Source organism: Pseudophryne corroboree, chromosome 12 (genome assembly GCF_028390025.1).
Source record: "Pseudophryne corroboree isolate aPseCor3 chromosome 12, aPseCor3.hap2, whole genome shotgun sequence".
In the NCBI taxonomy this organism is placed as follows: Eukaryota; Metazoa; Chordata; class Amphibia; order Anura; family Myobatrachidae; genus Pseudophryne; species Pseudophryne corroboree.
This window is the reverse complement of record NC_086455.1, coordinates 61183922-61206029: the sequence shown is the minus strand read 5'-3', so window position 1 is coordinate 61206029 and position 22108 is coordinate 61183922. Positions and strand designations below refer to the sequence as shown.

General features: G+C 45.2%; 1 protein-coding gene across 1 annotated transcript in view; it reads right to left on the bottom strand.

Moving 5' to 3' along the window:
* Window positions 1–22108, bottom strand: part of MAP4K5 (mitogen-activated protein kinase kinase kinase kinase 5) — a 206834-nt gene that overhangs the window by 61745 nt on the left and 122981 nt on the right. The window contains exons 3-10 of the mRNA XM_063947557.1: window positions 16287–16377; window positions 15667–15731; window positions 11663–11718; window positions 9602–9649; window positions 8568–8610; window positions 2189–2261; window positions 1958–2089; window positions 621–683 (exon numbers count right to left, since the gene is read on the bottom strand). Coding sequence (XP_063803627.1) covers window positions 621–683; window positions 1958–2089; window positions 2189–2261; window positions 8568–8610; window positions 9602–9649; window positions 11663–11718; window positions 15667–15731; window positions 16287–16377 — 571 coding nt within the window. The remainder of the gene's footprint in view (window positions 1–620; window positions 684–1957; window positions 2090–2188; window positions 2262–8567; window positions 8611–9601; window positions 9650–11662; window positions 11719–15666; window positions 15732–16286; window positions 16378–22108) is intronic.

The window sequence follows — 22108 nt, the reverse complement described above, 5'->3', positions numbered from 1 at the left end:
ATAAGGGGCACTACTGAGTGATGTAATGTGAATAAGGGGCACTACTGAGTGACGTAATGTGAATAAGGGGCACTGTTGTGTGTCATAACGTGAATAAGGGACACTACTATGTGGTGTAATTTGAATAAGGGGCACTATATGTGGTGTAATGGGAATAAGGTTGTTCTACGGTGTGGCGTAATTTGAATTGGGGTTACTATTGTGTGACCACACCCGTTCCTTGTAAGACCACTGTCTCTTTCTAAAGTATGGGAGGTAATGCACAAATATATAGTTTGCAAGGGGACGCCGAACACCCTAACACTGTCCTGGCTCTGCCTAACGGGAGGCAGAGGGGTTAGGATGCACAGGAAATGAGTTCCACCACCTCTCCTGGACCACTTTAAGCCCACATGGATCTACAAGGAGAGAACTATGCAGGGAGTGATGTCTACAGGAAACCTGTTAGCCACAAGAGCATAACACCAGGAGGAACTGAGAGAGAGGTAGGAGAGATTAGGTAAGAGAATAACTCAAGACAAGCTACGTTCAGGACAAGAATTAAAAGCAGGAAGACCAAATGAGCTATGGGGAAGACCAAATGAGCTTCTCGTACAGCGACAAATCACCGGTATACTTACCATTTCAGCTTCTCCTTCAGCTTAGGAGGCTGGAAATTGCTCTTAGACATTAAGAACAAGGCTCTAAAAATGGGGAATAAAAGAAGATTAAAATAAATACAAATGTATTGCAAAACACATAGAATGCAAGTAAAAAACATAAATTTAGGAGAATATAGGAGGACATAATAAAATGGGTCTTCACTAACAAGAATATACGTATTCCCTGATCCGTATGGAATTAAGGAAATTGTCCTGATTAAATAAACACTTCCCATGTAGCTAAATGAAGAGTATTCTGCGTATAAAAATGTTATTTAAGCTATTTATGTATGTTTTAATACTGTAATTAGCAACTTTGATCTGTAAGGCATTTCTATTTTAGGTTTAAAAGCTTTTAGATGAAAAAAGCAGGGAAAGGGCTATGCAGCAAGGCTACCCTGCTGTCGTGTCGGCTAACATATATTGCCTTTTAAATTGTAGCTGCAAAGGTATTGATCATTTCCAGCACTGCGATCAGGTGGCAAGCACACGTCAGCGCCACCTAGTGAGCTATCCTTGCTATGACAGAATAGCAGCATATTAGATAACTGGCTTTAAGACACACAGAAAACCAAATGTCAAGGTGAGGATTTATTTCTGCGCAGTGGTCGCGATGTACCATTACAGAATGCACGTTTCGGCCATCAACATTGGACAGTTTTCCTCACATCTCACAGAGGTGCGCAGGGAAGCTTGTGATGTTAACCCTAGCGTAATAGGCAAATATATACGCAACTCTAATTGAGACCATGAGGCACATTAATAGGTGAATGACACACAAATCTTGTATGAATATACTGTCCCACAGGCTTGGGCAGGACTGGTGTAGGGTACGGTGGGGAACATTTAATGTGGAGTCACAACTATTAGACGCTGTGACATTTCAGCTGGTGGAGTGCACCTTTCAGGGGAACGGGGAGGGGTAGCACTCTTCCCTGTCACACAGGAACACTCCAGCTCTGGTGATGATATATACAGCAGGAATTTCCACTGTGCTAACAATGATAACTGTGTCACTAAGGGGTCTATTCATGAAGCAGTGAAAAGAGTGGAGAAGTGAGCCAGTGGAGAAGTTGCCCATGGCAACCAATCAGCTGCTCTGTATGATTTTATAGTATGCAAATTTTAAATGATACTTCAATGCTGATTGGTTCTTCTCCACTGGCTAATTTCTCCACAGTTTTCACTGCTTCATGAATAGACCCCAAAGTCAGGGTTCTGAGTACAGCGAAACATCTGTCATATAAGGATTCATAGACGATCGGTTAAACCTGTATCAGTTACCATAACTACAGCACTGAATGGAGCAAACAAACCTCATGGGGTGAAGATCAAACAACGGCGGCTGCAGCTCCCCCAATTCTATCGCAGTGATGCCGACAGCCCAGATGTCGCACAGCTGGTTGTACCCTCCGTTCTTTTCCACAGCTGCAACTTCCGGGGCCATCCTAGGAGGCAAAGAACATGGTCGCATTTGATTAGCCTGCCCTGATTATGCAGATATACACAAGCATACAACACACACATACAGTACACTGAGACATTACCAGTATGGTGTTCCAATAAAAGATTTCCTTTTGGCGATTGTTGCTGTTATTTTTGCTGCCACCCCAAAATCCGCTGTGCAAAAAAAAAAAAAATAAGATTTTACTTACCGATAAATCTATTTCTCGTAGTCCGTAGTGGATGCTGGGACTCCGTAAGGACCATGGGGAATAGCGGCTCCGCAGGAGACAGGGCACAAGAATAAAAGCTTTAGGATCAGGTGGTGTGCACTGGCTCCTCCCCCTATGACCCTCCTCCAAGCCTCAGTTAGGATACTGTGCACGGACGAGCGTACATAATCAGGAAGGATATTGAATCCCGGGTAAGACTCATACCAGCCACACCAATCACACCGTACAACTTGTGATCTGAACCCAGTTAACAGTATGATAACAACGAAGGAGCCTCTGAAAAGATGGCTCACAACAACAATAACCCGATTTAGTTAACAATAACTATGTACAAGTATTGCAGACAATCCGCACTTGGGATGGGCGCCCAGCATCCACTACGGACTACGAGAAATAGATTTATCGGTAAGTAAAATCTTATTTTCTCTGACGTCCTAGTGGATGCTGGGACTCCGTAAGGACCATGGGGATTATACCAAAGCTCCCAAACGGGCGGGAGAGTGCGGATGACTCTGCAGCACCGAATGAGAGAACTCCAGGTCCTCCTCAGCCAGGGTATCAAATTTGTAGAATTTAGCAAACGTGTTTGCCGCTGACCAAGTAGCTGCTCGGCAAAGTTGTAAAGCCGAGACCCCTCGTGCAGCCGCCCAAGATGAGCCCACTTTCCTTGTGGAATGGGCTTTTACAGATTTTGGCTGTGGCAAGCCTGCCACAGAATGTGCAAGCTGAATTGTACTACAAATCCAACGAGCAATAGTCTGCTTAGAAGCAGGAGCACCCAGCTTGTTGGGTGCATACAGGATAAACAGCGAGTCAGACTTTCTGACTCCAGCCGTCCTGGAAACATATATTTTCAGGGCCCTGACAACGTCAAGTAACTTGGAGTCCTCCAAGTCCCTAGTAGCCGCAGGCACCACAATAGGTTGGTTCATGTGAAAAGCAGAAACCACCTTAGGGAGAAATTGAGGACGAGTCCTCAATTCTGCCCTGTCAGAATGAAAAATTAAGTAAGGGCTTTTATATGATAAAGCCGCCAATTCTGACACACGCCTGGCTGAAGCCAGGGCTAACAGCATCGTCACCTTCCATGTGAGATATTTTAAGTCCACAGTGGTGAGTGGTTCAAACCAATGTGACTTAAGGAACCTCAAAACAACATTGAGATCCCAAGGTGCCACTGGAGGCACAAAAGGAGGTTGTATATGCAGTACCCCTTTTACAAATGTCTGAACTTCAGGTACTGAAGCCAGTTCTTTCTGGAAGAAAATCGACAGGGCCGAAATTTGAACCTTAAAGGACCCTAATTTTAGGCCCATAGACAGTCCTGTTTGCAGGAAATGGAGGAAACGACCCAGTTGAAATTCCTCTGTAGGGGCCTTCTTGGCCTCACACCACGCAACATATTTTCGCCAAATGCGGTGATAATGTTTCGCGGTTACATCCTTCCTGGCTTTGACCAGGGTAGGGATGACTTCATCTGGAATGCCTTTTTCCTTCAGGATCCGGCGTTCAACCGCCATGCCGTCAAACGCAGCCGCGGTAAGTTTTGGAACAGACAAGGCCCCTGCTGGAGCAGGTCCTTTCTTAGAGGTAGAGGCCACGGGTCTTCCGTGAGCATCTCTTGAAGTTCCGGGTACCAAGTCCTTCTTGGCCAATCCGGAACCACGAGTATCGTTCTTACTCCTCTCCTTCTTATGATTCTCAGTACTTTTGGTATGAGAGGCAGAGGAGGGAACACATACACTTACTGGTACACCCACGGTGTCACCAGAGCGTCCACCGCTATTGCCTGAGGGTCCCTTGACCTGGCGCAATATCTGTCTAGTTTTTTGTTTAGACGTGACGCCATCATGTCCACCTTTGGTTTTTCCCAACGGTTTACAATCAGGTGGAAGACTTCTGGGTGAAGTCCCCACTCTCCCAGGTGAAGGTCGTGTCTGCTGAGGAAGTCTGCTTCCCAGTTGTCCACTCCCGGAATGAACACTGCTGACAGAGCTATCACATGATTTTCCGCCCAGCGAAGAATCCTTGCAGCTTCTGCCATTGCCCTCCTGCTTCTCGTGCCGCCCTGTCTGTTTACGTGGGCGACTGACGTGATGTTGTCCGATTGGATCAATACCGCCTGACCCTGAAGCAGGGGTTTCGCTTGACTTAGGGCATTGTAAATGGCCCTGAGTTCCAGAATGTTTATATGAAGAGATGTTTCCATGCTTGACCACAAGCCCTGGAAATTTTTTCCCTGTGTGACTGCCCCCCAGCCTCTCAGGCTGGCGTCCGTGGTCACCAGGACCCAATCCTGAATGCCAAATCTGCGGCCCTCTAGTAGATGAGCACTCTGCAGCCACCACAGAAGAGACGCCCTTGTCCTTGTCGACAGGGTTATCCGCTGATGCATCTGAAGATGCGATCCGGACCATTTGTCCAGTAGATCCCACTGAAACGTTCTTGCATGGAATCTTCCGAATGGAATTGCTTCGTAAGAAGCCACCATTTTTCCCAGGACCCTCGTGCACTGATGCACTGACACCTGGCCTGGTTTTAGGAGGTTCCTGACTAGCTCGGATAACTCCCTGGCCTTCTCCTCCGGGAGAAACACCCTTTTTCTGGACTGTGTCCAGAATCATTCCTAGGAACAGTAGACGTGTCGTTGGAATCAGCTGCGATTTTGGAATATTTAGGATCCACCCGTGCTGACGTAACACTACCTGAGATAGTGCTACTCCGACTTCTAACTGTTCCCTGGACCTTGCCCTTATCAGGAGATCGTCCAAGTAAGGGATAATTAAGATGCCTTTTCTTCGAAGAAGAATCATCATTTCGGCCATTACCTTGGTAAAGACCCGAGGTGCCGTGGACAACCCAAACGGCAGCGTCTGAAACTGATAATGACAGTTTTGTACTACAAACCTGAGGTACCCTTGGTGAGACGGGTAGATTGGGACGTGGAGATAAGCTTTCTTGATGTCCAGAGACACCATATAGTCCCCTTCTTCCAGGTTTGCTATCACCGCTCTGAGTGATTCCATCTTGAATTTGAACCTCTTTATGTAAGTGTTCAGGGATTTCAGATTTAAAATTGGTCTCACCGAGCCGTCCGGCTTCGGTACCACAAACAGCGTGGAATAATACCCCTTTCCCTGTTGTAGGAGGGGTACCTTGATTATCACCTGCTGGGAATACAGCTTGTGAATGGCTTCCAAAACTGCCTCCCTGTCGGAGGGAGACTTTGGTAGAGCAGACTTCAGGAACCGGCGAGGGGGAAACGCCTCGAATTCCAGTTTGTACCCCTGCGATACCACCTGTAGAATCCAGGGGTCCACTTGCGAGTGAGCCCACTGCGCGTTGAAATTCTTGAGACGGGCCCCCACCATGTCTGAGTCTGCTTGTAAAGCCCCAGCGTCATGCTGAAGACTTGGCAGAAGCAGGGGAGGGCTTCTGCTCCTGGGAAGCGGCTGCATGGTGCAGTCTTTTTCCCCTTCCTCTGCCCCGGGGCAGGAAGGAATGGCCTTTAGCTCGCTTGTACTTATGGGAACGAAAGGACTGAGTTTGAAAAGACTGTGTCTTTTTCTGCTGATGTGAAGTGACCTGGGGTAAAAAGGTGGATTTTCCAGCCGTTGCCACCAGGTCCGATAGACCAGCCCCAAATAACTCCTCCCCTTTATACGGCAATACTTCCATATGTCGTTTGGAATCCGCATCTCCTGACCACTGTCGCGTCCATAACGCTCTTCTGGCAGAAATGGACATAGCACTTACTCTTGATGCCAGGGTGCAAATATCCCTCTGTGCATCACGCATATATAGTAATGCATCCTTCAAATGCTCTATAGTTAACAGTATATTGTCCCTATCCAGGGTATCAATATTTTCAGTCAGGGAATCCGACCACGCGACGCCAGCACTGCACATCCAGGCTGAAGCGATTGCTGGTCGCAGTATAACACCAGTATGTGTGTATATACTTTTAAGAATATTTTCCAGCCTTCTATCTGCTGGTTCTTTGAGGGTGGCCGTATCAGGAGACGGTAACGCTACTTGTTTTGATAAACGTGTGAGCGCCTTATCTACCCTAGGGGGTGTTTCCCAACGTGTCCTAACCTCTAACGGGAAAGGATATAGTGCCAATAATTTTTTAGAAATTAGCAGTTTTTTGTCGGGGGAAACCCACGCTTTATCACACACCTCATTTAACTCATCTGACTCAGGGAAAAGTATTGGTAGTTTTTTCACACCCCACATAATACCCTTCTTTGTGGTACTTGTAGTGTCAGAAATGTTCAATGCTTCCTTCATTGCCGTGAACATGTAACGTGTGGCCCTACTGGACATTACGTTTGTCTCCTCACCGTCGACACTAGACTCAGTATCTGTGTCTGGGTCTGTGTCGACCCACTGAGGTAACGGGCGTTTTAGGGCCCCTGACGGTGTCTGAGGCGCCTGGACAGGCACTAATTGATTTGCCGGCTGTCTCATGTCATCAACCGTTCTTTGCAAAGTGCTGACATTATCACTTAATTCTTTAAATACGATCATCCAGTCAGGTGTCGACTCCCTAGGAGGTGACATCACTAACCCAGGCAATTGCTCCGCCTCCACATCATTTTCCTCCTCATACATGTCGACACACACGTACTGACACACAGCACACACACCGGGAATGCTCTGATAGAGGACAGGACCCCACAAGCCCTTTGGAGAGACAGAGGGAGAGTGTGCCAGCACACACCAAGCGCTATATATATACAGGGATAACCTTATATAAGTGTTATTCCCTTATAGCTGCTGTATAGTTTTTAGCTGCCAATAGTGCCCCCCCTTCTCTTTTTTACCCTGATTCAGTAGCAAGTCTGCAGGGGAGAGTCAGGGAGCCGTCCTTCCAGCGGAGCTGTGAGGGAAAATGGCGCTTGTGTGCTGAGGAGATAGGCTCCGCCCCTTCACGACGTCCTTATCTCCCGCTTTTTCTGTAAAAAATGGCAGGGGTTAAAATACATCCATATAGCCCAAGAGCTATATGTGATGTATTCTTTAGCCAACCTAAGGTATTATCTGTTATATTGCGTCTCAGGGCGCTCCCCCCCAGCGCCCTGCACCCTCAGTGACCGGAGTGTGAAGTGTGCTGAGAGCAATGGCGCACAGCTGCGGTGCTGTGCGCTACCTTAGTCTGAAGACAGGATCGTCTTCTGCCGCCGATTTCACCGGACCTCTTCGCTCTTCTGGCTCTGTAAGGGGGCCGGCGGCGCGGCTCCGGGACCCATCCAGGCTGAACCTGTGATCGTCCCTCTGGAGCTAATGTCCAGTAGCCTAAGAAACCCGATCCACTCTGCACGCAGGTGAGTCCGTTTCTTCTCCCCTTAGTCCCACGATGCAGTGAGCCTGTTGCCAGCAGGACTCACTGAAAATAAAAAAACCTAAAATATACTTTTATTCTAAGCAGCTCAGGAGAGCCACCTAGCCTGCACCCTTCTCGTTCGGGCACAAAAATCTAACTGAGGCTTGGAGGAGGGTCATAGGGGGAGGAGCCAGTGCACACCACCTGATCCTAAAGCTTTTATTCTTGTGCCCTGTCTCCTGCGGAGCCGCTATTCCCCATGGTCCTTACGGAGTCCCAGCATCCACTAGGACGTCAGAGAAAAATAAGGAGTAAATAAAAATGCAATGTGCACCAGATGCAAACACACAGGGGGAAAGCTATGTAGTGGGCTAATCTACTACTGAAGGATAAAAGGCCCATACATTTACAATGAACCGATTTGTAGTGATCGGTTAGCCGCATTCTCATTACAGCCACGAAGTAAAACGGGAACTCAGTTCAACAAACAGGTATTATCTGCTGACCATAGCAAACAATGGACAACCTTTCACCTACCACTAAGGGGCCAATTCAATTAGGGTCCAGCAGGGCAAAGAGCTGCATGGAAATGTCGCCTCCTCTCACCCACACGCAGATTTTTGCACGCAGCAAGTCTGGATCTACCGTAAGTGCCGGATATGCATGAGAAGACTCGCCACTAATTGAATCAACCGCTAACAGTCTCAAAACAATACAACACAAATACGAAAGATCTGTCATGTGACCGTGCACAATTTATTTCCAATGTATTGGTCTTGTGGATTGTGCATGTTGCCATCCTTTTACAGGGCAGAGGGGGTAGTAACTAGTCATTATGACAACCCGTTCGTCTTAAACAGTACTGTGGCCAGCCCATTAATACATCTAGCTTCAAATACAACAGAGAAACACAGGCGTTACCTAGTTTGACATCTCCATTGTCTGTTAGAAGTATGTTGGCACCCTGCAAGATACATAGAACACGTTACATTGGTGCAAGTTGTCTACAATCATTGGTGACAGCAATTCTGCGAGCAGTAACCGTAGGAGCTTACTAGGAACTAAATGCAGCAGTGAAGTGATGTCAATTGAAGTGCCGGTTTTCCGCCCTGTTGAAAATGCAGACATGTCGAAAAAACACATGGATGAGCGGAATCTCAGCTCATCCATGTGTTTTCGACCCCGCCGCAGTCGAAAACAGGTCCGATTTTGACCACTCATTTTCGCCCATAAGAGAGGATGAAAATGAATGATCGGAATCAGCGGGGAAACGGGTGGAAATGGCCCGCAATAGAATAGTGAAGTGTTGGATACTCAGTGTCGGAGAGGATCCGACACTAATTGAATATTGCCCTAACTCTTAGGATTTGTCCAGCACATGATGTAAAAAAACAAAAAGAAATAAAGTAAACACTGGGAAACATTTTCTAATGCTATGCAGCACAAAGGAACAGCTATGATTAAAACTAAGTAAAAGTCAGAGAAAATATAAAAAGTTGAGGAGCATTAGAATAATCCCCCCACTTCCCCCCAAAAACATTATAAAAAAAGAAAAGAAAACAAAAATTCTCACACAAAATTGTACCCATCACTGCGCACTTCACAGTGCAATGCTGACAAATTGCCTTGCATGGCTGTGCCATACAGAGAAACGGACCACCGCACACCCGTGATCAGAGAACCCAAGGTAGGCTAGGGAAAGTTAGACCACCTGCCGGGGGACCTTGATATTGTATCCGGAAAACATCCTGTGCACTACTGTCGTTGAGACCGGGACTATTCCAAACAGCCACAAAAGAGCTGAAACATTATCACCGAGCACATTGCACCTCGTCAGAAATTCATTGTTTTTAACATGTTTTTCTTTTCAGCATTTGTATATAATTTATATTTGTGCCATACAGAGACCATGCTATCAGATACAGTCTTCTTGCAAGCTTTGTCATACGACTTACCTTAATGTCTCTATGCATTTTCCCCTTAATGTGCAAATATGCCAGACCCTATATGAAAAGTAAAAGAGACATGAAGACCTGACAATAACAGCAACACATACACACTTTATTTTGCAGTATAACATGTACACACAATGGAACCTGCTAAGCAACCTAGCATATCTCAATGGACTTACGTAACAGTGAACTAAAAGCTTGTAGTAAATTAACTGAAAAGTTTATACTTAATTAAATAAAACCATTGTGGTCTACAACAGTCCATCTCACCCACAGCAGATGCAATATTATGAGCGAGGTGCCTCTCTATCTTACATCACTATGTTGTCTTACACAGGGTCCAGTCACATTGTCAACAGTCATCATATCGACATTAAAATGGTGGGCACTATGCAGTGTGTGAGGTGTCCTAGATGAATGGTGGGCACTATGCAGTGTGTGAGGTGTCCTAGATGAATGGTGGGCACTATGCAGTGTGTAATGTGTACTAGATGAATGGTGGGCACTATGCAGTGTGTGAGGTGTCCTAGATGAATGGTGGGCACTATGCAGTGTGTAATGTGTACTAGATGAATGGTGGGCACTATGCAGTGTGTGAGGTGTCCTAGATGAATGGTGGGCACTATGCAGTGTGTTAGGTGTACTAGATGAATGGTGGGCACCATGCAGTGTGTGATGTGTACTAGATGAATGGTAGACACTATGCAGTGTGTGAGGTGTCCTAGATGAATGGTGGACACTATGCACTGTGTGATGTGTCCTAGATGAATGGTGGGCACTATGCAGTGTGTGAGGTGTACTAGATGAATGGTGGGCACCATGCAGTGTGTGATGTGTACTAGATGAATGGTAGACACTATGCAGTGTGTGAGGTGTCCTAGATGAATGGTGGACACTATGCACTGTGTGATGTGTCCTAGATGAATGGAGGATGCAATGCAGTGTGAAAAGTGTACTAGATGAATGGTGGGCACTATGCAGTGTGTGAGGTGCCCTAGATGAATGGTGGGCATTGTGCAGTGTTTGATGTGTCCTAGATGAATGGTGGGCACTATGCAGTGTGTGATGTGTCCTAAATGAATAGTGGGCACTACGCAGTGTGTGATGTGTCCTAAATGAATGGTGGGCACTATGCAGTATGTGAGGTGCCCTAGATGAATGGTGGGCACTGTGCAGTGTTTGATGTGTCCTAGATGAATGGTGGACACTATGCAGTATGTGATGTATCCTAGATGAATGGTGCATAATATGCCGTGTGAGGTGCTCTAGATGAATGGTAGACACTATGCAGTGTGAAGTGTCCTAAAAGAATGGTGGACACTACACTGTGTGTGATGTGACCTAGATGAATGGTGGATGCTATGTAGTGTGAAAGGTGTTCTAGATGAATGGTGGGCACTATGCAGTGTGTGAGGTGTACTAGATGAATGGTGGACACTATGCAGTGTGTGAGGTGTACTAGATGAATGGTGGACACTATGTAGTGTGTGAGGTGCCCTAGATGAATGGTGGGCACTATGCAGTGTGTGAGGTGTACTAGATGAATGGTGGACACTATGTAGTGTGTGAGGTGCCCTAGATGAATGGTGGGCACTATGCAGTGTGTGAGGTGTACTAGATGAATGGTGGACACTATGCAGTGTGTGATGTGTACTAGATGAATGGTGGAGACTATGCAGTGTGTGAGGTGTACTAGATGAATGGTGGAGACTATGCAGTGTGTGAGGTGTACTAGATGAATGGTGGAGACTATGCAGTGTGTGAGGTGTACTAGATGAATGGTGGAGACTATGCAGTGTGTGAGGTGTACTAGATGAATGGTTGGCGAATGACATCAGCAGACAAGTTTATGCACTGCTATCACATGATACAATCTGACCTTTCAGCACAAGATTCTATACCAGTGAGAAATCAGAGAAAAGGAGAACAATACATGGACAGCTATAAAAATCCAGTTGCACCAAAAGCCTAATAAATGTGTTTTATTGGTATTGTCTTTCTATGATACACAATCTGTTATCACTTATCCATACAAGCAGATGAGCTTACTAGGAAATAACATACCTGTAAGGTCTCCCGACACATATAGGAGATTTGGTTTTCTGAGAGTGGACCAGTTACTGCAGAGAGAAAAACAACACAGAGGATTACTCAATGTTACCCGTCACAGAATATACAAAAGTTCCACCACTGGTAATGATGTAAGGATCAGTGCCAAAGCTTTACAGCCTCCTGCGCTGTTTTCTTTCAGTCTGTATTCGGATGTAATGTTTGTGTGTCTCATTGTACAGCACTAAGTACAACATTGGCACTCTATTAATACTTGATAGCTGTAATGAGAGGTGCAGTGTTATACAGCAGGGTATACGTTCATTTTCTATGAGGCAAATTTAATTTTAATTCTCAGGAGAGAAGAACAACCCTGTGAGTAACAGGGAGTGAGGAGAAGGCTCTGCACACTACTGTTACAGCCTGCAAGGCATTCCTGTGGACGCAGGAAGTGATGGCACTCTCAGGCCTCCTAAAAGAAGCTTACCATCAATTCATTTTGTAGCTAGTACTAAAGAGCTAGTTTGGAAATTGAGATAATGCTGAAATTCTGACTGAACGCCAGGATAACCTAATTACAAATGAAGAAAGGTTAGAGTCTCTTTCTTTTTAAATACCCCCCAGGGGCTTCTAGTGTTCTGAGATGGATGACTGAAACAATGGCTCTCACCCTCTGGTTCCATTATAATAAGGGTCGAGCCATATTAGATTATAAGATCTATTAAGCAGGGTCCTATAGTATTCTGCTCAGACCTCATCCAACTGTATGTCCTTGTATGTTCCGTAATATGCTTCATCTCTCCTCTACACCTTGCTTATTACGTCTGAAGTATTGGGCTTTTTGATATTATAGCATTAATTATCCTGGAATGCTCTGCATTGTGCTTGCTGGACCACCCACGCATTAATGTACTACGCTCTATCCGCCCCCAACCCCCCACCCGCCTTAGTGCACAACGTTACAGAATTTTGCGGCTCCATATAAATAAGAATAATTTGGCCCATTTCTTAACAAATAGTAATTACCCCAAACTGTTTGTTACGAATAAAGGATTAGATGCTGCGGTTTATATAGGTCTGTAGGAAGATTGTCACCTACTATATAGAAAATGGTTATTTTTATTATGCACGGCAGACTTGCGCAATGGGGTGTTCAGCTGATTACAGTGAATCTGGAAAGTATTCACAGCGCTTCATTTTTTTCACATTTTGTTATGTTATAGCCATATTCCAAAATGGAATAAATTAATTTTTTCCCTCAAAATTCTACACACAATACCCCACAATGACAACTTGAAAAAGAGATTTTTTAGTGATTTTTGGCTAATTTATTAAAAATAAAAAACTAAGAAATCACATGTACATAAGTATTCACAGCCTTTGCCGTAAAGCTCAAAATTGAGGTCAGGTGCATCATGTTCCCACTGATCATCCTTGAGATGTTCCTACAGCTTAATTGGGAGTCCACCTGTGGTAAATTCAGTTGATTGGACATGATTTGGAAAGGCACACACATGTCTATATAAAGTCCCACACTTGACAGTGCAAGTCTGAACACAAACCAAGCATGAAGTCAAAGTAATGCGCCCTACACATTAGGCGATGTGCCGCCTGGGTGCCCGACGGCCGATACGGCCGACGGGCGACCCGGCGGCGGGGGGGCAGTGACGGGGGGAGTGAAGTTTCTTCACTCCCCCGTCACCCGGCTCCATAGACGTGCAGGCAAATATGGACGATCTCGTCCATATTGGCCTGCATGCACAGCCGACATGTCACCAGCGATGAACGAGCGCGGGGCCGCGCATCGTTCATCGCTGGTGACTCCACAATGCACGATATGAACGTTATCTCGTTCATTAATGAACGAGATCGTTCATATCGTGCAGTGATATCGGCATGTGTGTAGGGCCTATAACTCTCTGTAGACCTCCGAGACAGGATTGTCTCGAGGCACAAATCTAGGGAAGTGTACAGAAAAATATCTGTTGCTTTGAAGGTCCCAATGTGCAGAGGCCTCTATCATCCGTAAATGGAAGAAATTCGGAACCACCAGGACTCTTCCTAGAGCTGGCGGGCCGTCTAAACTGAGCAATCAGGGGAGAAGAGCCCTAGTCAGGGAGGTGACCAAGAACCCGATGGTCACTCTGTCAGAGCTACAACATTCCTCTGTGGAGAGAGGAGAACCTTCCAGAAAGACAACCATCTCTGCAGCAATCTACCAATCAGGCCTGTATGGTAGAGTGGCCAGATGGAAGCCACTCCTTAGTAAAAAGCACATGGCAGCCTGCCTGGAGTTTGCCAAAATGCACCTGAAGGACTCTCAGACCATGAGAACCAAAATTCTCTGGTCTGATGAGACAAAGATAGAACTCTATGGCATGAATGCCAGGTGTCATGTTTGGAGGAAACCAGGCATCGCTCATCACCAGGCCAATACCATCCCTACAGTGAAGCACGGTGGTGGCAGCATCATGCTGTGGGGATGTTTTTCAGCTGCAGGAACTGGGAGACTAGTCAGGATAGAGGGAAAGGTGAATGCAGCAATGTACAATAACTTCCTGGATGAAAACCTGCTTCAGAGCGCTCTTGATCTCAGACTGGGACAACAGTTCATCTTTCAGCAGGACAATGACCCTAAGCACACAGCCAAGATATCAAAGGAGTGGTTTAAGGACAACTATGTGAATGTGCTTGAGTGGCCCAGCCAGAGCCCAGACTTGAATCCGATTGAACATCTCTGGAGAGATCTGAAAATGTCTGTGCACCGATGCTTACCATCCAACCTGATGGAGCTTGAGAGGTGCTGCAAAGAGGAATGGGCGAAATTGCCCAAAGATAGGTGTGCCAAGCTTCTGGCATCATATTCAAAAAGACTTGAGGCTGTAATTGCTGCCAAAGGCGCATCAACAAAGTATTGAGCAAAGGCGGTGAATACTTATGTACATGTGATTTCTCTTGTACTTATGTGGTTTTTCTTTTTTTTTTTATTAATGTGCAAAAATCTCCAAACAACTGTTTTCACGTTGTCATTATGGGGTATTGTGTGCAGAATTTTGAGGGGACAAATGAATTTATTCCACTTTGGAATAAGGCTATAACATAAACTGTGGAAAAAGTGAAGCGCTGTGAATACTTTCCGGATGACCTGTATTACGGGTATGGGACTCAGGGTCGACAGTGTCTAGGTTGACACCTATTGGTCGACAGTGGCTAGGTTAACAGTAGAAATAGGTTAACACGGCCATTACGTCAACATGAACAAGTTCGACATGAAAAAAGGTCGACATGAGTTTTTCATTTTTTTTTTTTGTGTCATTTTCTTCGTAAAGTGACCGGGAACCACAATTAGTGCACCGTGTCCGCTCGCCATGCTTCGGGCAAGGTTACCGTTCCCAATCGTAGTCCACGTGGATAGCAAAGTATGAAAAAGGTCAAAAATTTTTTTTTTCAAAACTCATGTTGACCTTTTTGCATGTTGACTTGTTCATGTCGACATATTTCTAGTGTCGACCTAGCCACTATCGACCAATGAGTGTTGACCTAAGTGATGTCGAACCAGAGTCTGGATACCGTGTATTTCCCCAATTTTGAAAGTACTGTAAATGGACGACTTAAACTACTGAGTAACTGGTCATGCGAGTTGTTGTCCCGTCACAAGGGTTGAAATTCTATAGTCCGACAAGTCAGATGGATGAACAAAAAAAAAAAAGCGCTATATCTCCACATCATTAGAGCCACGTACAGCTGTGCTATGTCCCCTCTAACTGCAGATGAAAGTTATTCAGTAATCTGGAGTCATTAATAATGAAACAGATCTCAGCCAGGGCCCACAGGACAATAACCCCTATGGGGCGCATAGGAAATCACATGTGGTTCTGTAGGAATGTCGCCAAGCAAGATGGACATTGTGAAACAATTATGAATCATGACATATTGGTATTACAGATTAGAGAGCCTGTAGATATTACTGTATTGCCATCTATCACAGCCTCCTGGTAAGTTGTAGGATGGGGACTTACCATGATATATATCCTGGAGAGATCCCCCACCGCAATACTCCATACAGATCCATAACTTCTCCCGGCTAGCATGGAAAGAAGACAGGACACAGAATACAATAAAGAGACTGTCAGATAGGAACAGTCCAATGTAAAATGATGTGTATGTGGAACTATGGGATCAGTATGAAATGCCGGCGGACAGGATCCTCCTGGCTGTCATATCCAGACATCGAGATCCAGTCCGCAGCAATGCTGGCAGAGGGGCGAGCGCTAGAAAGCCCCTTGCGGGCACGGTGGCTCGCTGCGCTCGTCACAGGTTCTATTCTCCCTCTATGAGCCACCCCACAGATGGAGAATAGCCTGTGTCGCCGTTATTCCTGCGGCAGCATTTCACCGCTAGTCGGGATTCTGGCATCGGCATTATGACCACCGGGATCCAGACTAGCGGTATTTTACCCGCTTCCTGGAACTATAGTAGAGGTAATTTCCTAACCCATAGCAACCTTGATTCCATTTAATGCACAGTACACAATTAAACAAAACCCCATCTGATTGGTTGCTTCAAATTTCTGGACATTTTGAATGTTGTTAAATAAAACAATGAGGGCCCATTTAACGCCATATGGAGTATACTGTACCAGAGATAGCTGCCGAAATAAGCCACAATATTGGTGTGTTTACACTCCTTCACCATGAAGATTTCTTGTTGTATCAGGGAAAAGTCATCACCTGCAAAGTGAGAGAGAGGACAAGGTGAGAAAGCCACAGAAGCTGCAGTTTCTTATGGTGCTTTATAAAGGACTGTTACACCAGAAGGAAATTGTGTGGGGTCACATTACTGAGGCATGAGGCACAAGTACAGGCTGCACTTTCTTGTAGCTTTGAAGGTACAGTCAACAACGTATACAGATGGTTACAAAGGGACAACAGCTAACAGGCACCCCTCAGAGTGATCCCCAGCTCCAATGATCATTACTAGGCCAGGAAACACTGTCACATCACTATGCGGAGAGAGAACGGACATGTAGCAGCCATGATTTCTAAACTGCATTAATGATCTGCAAATGAAACCCACCACCGGATCAGGAAGACACCACTATAGCCGCCAGTACAGGTAAGTCATCACTAGATCACCAGGATCGTTTCGTCAACATTCTAATAATTTCATCAGTGTTGAATGTTGACTCGGTCAATGGCGACAAACTGCATGACGTCAATGCAAGCAGGTAGATATGATGAATGTTGACGATATCAATGATCAGCTTCTTTACTGTTCTCAGGAATTACTCTAAGTCATCATCATAAGTTTATTGTTTTTTTTTTTTTTTTGTGTAAACTGTTTTTTATTAATTAAAGCAGCAGACAAAACATTACAGCAATACTTTTCCAAAAAAAGAAGGGGGGTGGGGGGACACACAAAAAACATCGCATATCAGCACGCTACACATAGAGCGCCCAAAGTATGAAAATAACTTGTCTGCTTTGCTTACAACATCCGAACTTATAAATGAGGAACATTTTAACAAAACAGCATAGGAAAATGGGAAAGAGGAGAAAGAGAGAGAAGAGAAGAAAGAAAAGAGGGGGAAATTTAGGACAGGTAGAGTCAGGGGTGAGTGTCTGGGACGGGTTGTTTGGGGGACGGAGGGGGGTTCTCCCTCAATTAAGGGTCTGAGACATATTAGAAAGATATCATAATCGGAATATGAATTTGAATATAAGTATGAATATGAATATGAGGTGGGTTATGTCACCATGTAGGATCGATACAAAGGTGAGTCCTTAAAATCGTACCAGGGAAACCAGATAGCTGTAAAGTTAACGGTTTTCCCAGATGAGAAGGAGACAAGGTCTTCCATATCTAAAAAGTAATCGATCTTTGTGAACCATAATTTAATCGAGGGTGGTGAGATGGATCTCCAAAGAATTGGAACAACCGCTTTTGCTGCGTTGCTAAGATGTCTCAACAGGGAGTGTTTGTAGGAGTGTGTTTGTGCGGAGGTGTGATTGAGGAGCCAAAAACCCGGGTCTTTTGGGATCTCATCTCCCACTATCTGTTCGGAACACTTGAATACCTCTGCCCAAAATGGAGTTATAAGAGGGCAGTCCCACCAAATGTGTATAAAACTTCCTGGGGCATTTTTACATCTCCAACACAGATTCGAGAGAGAGGGAAACATTTTATTGAGAACAAGAGGAGTCCTATACCACCTATATATAAGTTTATAGAGGGTCTCTAATGTCGATAGGCATAGAGAACTCGCCTGGGCGTTGTTGAATACGGAATCCCAGTTAATCTGCGTGGGTAGCCCTGCCAATTCTCTCTCCCAGGAAGCTATGAAGGTAGGAGGTTGCGGGAAAAAGTTTTCCATGATAAGCGCATAGATTTGCGAGATAGTATGTGTGGGAGAACTAGGAGAAGTGCATAGTCTTTCAAACCCAGTGAGATCCCTAGTTATGTCAGGGAGGTTCTTAGAAGATGATATGAAATGATGAACCTGCCGGAACCTCCAAAACTCAGCACTATGAAGGGTCCAAGAAGACTGAACATCTGAAAAGGAGCGCACCCTACCCGAGTTCACCAGCTGACCGACTCTAAAAATCCCGGCTTCCGCCCATGGAGCAAAAGCTGTCCCGTGAAGACCTGGAGCAAATTCGGAGTTATGGAGAAGGGAGGTTAGGGGGGACCATTTGGAGGATATATGGTTCTGGGATCTCAGCGTGGCCCATAATTTAAGCGTGGGGGAGACCGTGGGGTGTGTAACCTTCGGAAGGGTAGGAAGCCAAGGTGCTATTTCAATATAATGTGGAAGACAGCCCTCCTCCAGCAGGACCCATTGTTTTCGGTCTTTAGCACGCGTCCATTCCAGAATCCTATTCAAATGTACTGCGTGGTAGTAGTTAGAAATATGTGGGAGTTGTTGACCCCCTTGATGTTTTCTCCTAAATAAAATGTCGTGTTTAAACCTAGGTGTCTTACGTCCCCAAACAAACGCGCGAATAAGATTCTGGACGTCTCGGAGCCAAAGTAGGGGGATGTGTATCGGAAGGGTCTGGAGAAAGAATAGTATCCTAGGGAGGGCGTTCATTTTGACAACGTTAATCCTGCCGAACCAAGACAGTCTTAGTTTCTTCCATTTCTGGAAGTCTAGGCGCAGCCTGGCCAGTAAGGGGTTAAAATTTAGGGAGAATAATTTAGATAAATCGTTGGTCAGTAACACCCCCAAGTATTTTAATTTGTGGTCGTGCCAGGTAAAGGGGAAGGCATGTTTCAGACCCTCTACTATATCAGGAGGAGTAGTTAAATTCATGGCAATAGATTTAGAATAATTTATTTTGAAGTTAGAGAGGGCTCCAAACTTCTCAAATTCTACCATCAAGTTCGGCAAAGAAGTGACCGGTTTTGAGATTATAGCAAGTAAGTCATCGGCGTATAAAGCCAGTTTGTATTCAGTCCCCTTCACCAGCAAGCCTGAGATATTCGGGTTAGCCCTAATGCTTCGAGCTAATGTTTCCATGCAAAGAACAAAGAGCAATGGAGATAGTGGGCAGCCCTGTCGCGTGCCATTGGAAATAGGAAAGGAATCGGAAAGGGAGCCATTAATCCTAATTTTGGCAGACGGGGAAGTATAAAGAGATAGGATTCTGTGAAGACAGGTGTTACCGAGCCCAAGATGCTTCAGTATACCAGCCAGAAAGTCCCAGTCCACTCTGTCAAATGCTTTTTCAGCATCGGTCGACAATATGACTGATGGGGATGAAAGCTGGCCTGCATAGTGAATCATGTTGAGCACTTTAGAGGTGTTATCTCTAGCCTCTCGGCCTAAAACAAATCCAGCTTGATCTCCATGTATCAGACCAGGTAATAATAGTTTAAGGCGGTTTGCAATCAGTTTGGCAAAAAGTTTTATGTCTATATTTAATAGTGAAATTGGCCGATAACTGGAGCAAAGACTAGGGTCTTTACCCTCCTTGGGTAGAACTGCAATATGGGCTTCGAGGGATTGTGGGGAGAAAGGCGATTGTTCTGATATAGTATTGAAGGCTCTCGTGAGTAGAGGGACTAATTTCTCTTTGAAAGCTTTATAATAAGCAATGGTATAGCCATCACGGCCGGGACTCTTGCCGTTGGGAGAGGATTCAATAACTTTCTGAACCTCCTCAGTAGAAAAAGGGGCATCTAGATCCTCCCACTTCTTTTATGGATAGCGTGGGGAAGTCTAAGGTCCGTAAATAGTCAGCTATGGCTGTTTGATGGGACAACTTGTCAGGTCTTCCGGTCGGACCAGAAAGGTTATATAGAGTGGAATAATATGCCCTAAAGGCCCTAGCGATGTGAGGTGTCTCATGTTGGGACTGTCCGTGATTATTTTTAATTGTGTGAATAAAAGTAAGAGCTCGTTGCTCTCTAAGGGCTTTCGCTAGTAATTTCCCAGGTTTGTTGCCCCATTGGTAGTATCTGCTACGGCACTTCCGATAAGAAAACTTAACTCTATCAGAGAGTAGCTTATTCAGATCTGCCCTAGCAGCTTCGAGATCAGCATAATGCTGTGGGGATTGGGATTTCTTGTGTAAAAGCTCGAGAGATTGTATTTTAGACAATAAGTCACCTCGAAATTTCTCCCTTTGCTTTTTGCGGTAGGATCCCACCTGGACACAAACCCCCCTAATGACACATTTGTGTGCTTCCCAAACTGAGACTTTAGAAATGTCATCTAAGTCATTGGTACAGATATAAGAATCTAAAGCTTCGTCGATTCGAGACCGACAGTCTGCGTCCTGCAAAAAAGTGTCGTTAAAACGCCAGGACCATTGGCGATGTGCAGTGGGAGGCAAGCGTAAAGTGAGGTTTACTGGGGCATGATCTGACCACACAATCTGTCCTATAGAGGCATCAGAAAGGAGGTGTAAGTGCCGGTGGCTCAGAAACAAGTAATCAATTCTGGAATATGTCTGATGTGGGTGTGAGAAAAAGGAGTAATCTATCTCAGTAGGATGTGTCAGTCTCCATGTGTCAATCAGCTGGTGGTCGAGCAGGGCGCGCCTCATTCCCCTATGCTCCCTCTCCGGCCTACAAGAGATCTTTTTAGAATTGTCCTGGCTAGGATCTAGGGTCCAATTTAGGTCACCTCCCATCACCACCACCCCCTCCAGGAGAGGTTCCGCAATATCTAGAACTGAGGACAAAAAGGAAGGTTGTTTAGCGTTGGGAGCGTATATATTCAAGAAAGAAAACCGCTGACCGTGTAAGTCGCATTTCACCAGCAACCCCCTACCCTCAGCTATTCTATGGGAGGAAACATTAAGGACAGGCAGGTGGCGAGCCAGTAATATAGCCACGCCCAATGTCTTACCAGCAGAATTATTAGACAGGAAAACATGAGGATAATAGTGACATTTTAGGGACGGCACGTGTCCCATCTTGAAATGTGTTTCCTGAATAAAAGCAACGTCAACTTTCTCATCCCTAAGCCATTTAAGAAGTTTAGACCTTTTCTCAGGAATATTTAACCCTTTGACGTTAAGGGTAGTTACATGTAGATCATTCACCCCCATTGTCAGGCGGGCCTAAGTGCTTCACAATAGTCTTCCCTACGTCAGACACTGGGGGAGGGGAAGGAAGAGCGGCAAGGGAAGGAAATAGAAAAAAAGGGAAAGTAGAGAAAAGAAGAAAAAAAGATGCAGCGTGGAAAACCACGCCGTAAAGTACTTTGATATTAAACAGAAATAATAATACTACAAAAAGGACTGCTGCAAAAAGGACAGGAGCGGAATCCTGCCGATTCCCAGTCCAAAGAAACAGGGGATGCAGCATTGTGGGGGTCCTACGGGGGGCCCAGGACAGCGACCATCCACAAGATATAATCTAAACAAGTATATAGTATTACCGAGGTGTGCACAAAGGCACAAATGAAACAAAAAATAAAAATATGAAATCTTATATAAAAGTGTACATATAATTTTTAAGCTATCAAACCTGGTTTCATGTAGGCTGATCAATTGTGTATATAAGTATCGTCACCCACACAATAAATACAGCATGAGAGAAAAAGGACAAAAAAAAATATATATATATATAAAAAAAAATAAGATTTTACTCACCGGTAAATCTATTTCTCGTAGTCCGTAGTGGATGCTGGGAACTCCGTAAGGACCATGGGGAATAGACGGGCTCCGCAGGAGACTGGGCACTCTAAAAGAAAGATTAGGTACTATCTGGTGTGCACTGGCTCCTCCCTCTATGCCCCTCCTCCAGACCTCAGTTAGGATACTGTGCCCGGAAGAGCTGACACAATAAGGAAGGATTTTGAATCCCGGGTAAGACTCATACCAGCCACACCAATCACACTGTATAACTCGTGATACTATACCCAGTTAACAGTATGAAATATAACTGAGCCTCTCAACAGATGGCTCAACAATAACCCTTTAGTTAGGCAATAACTATATACAAGTATTG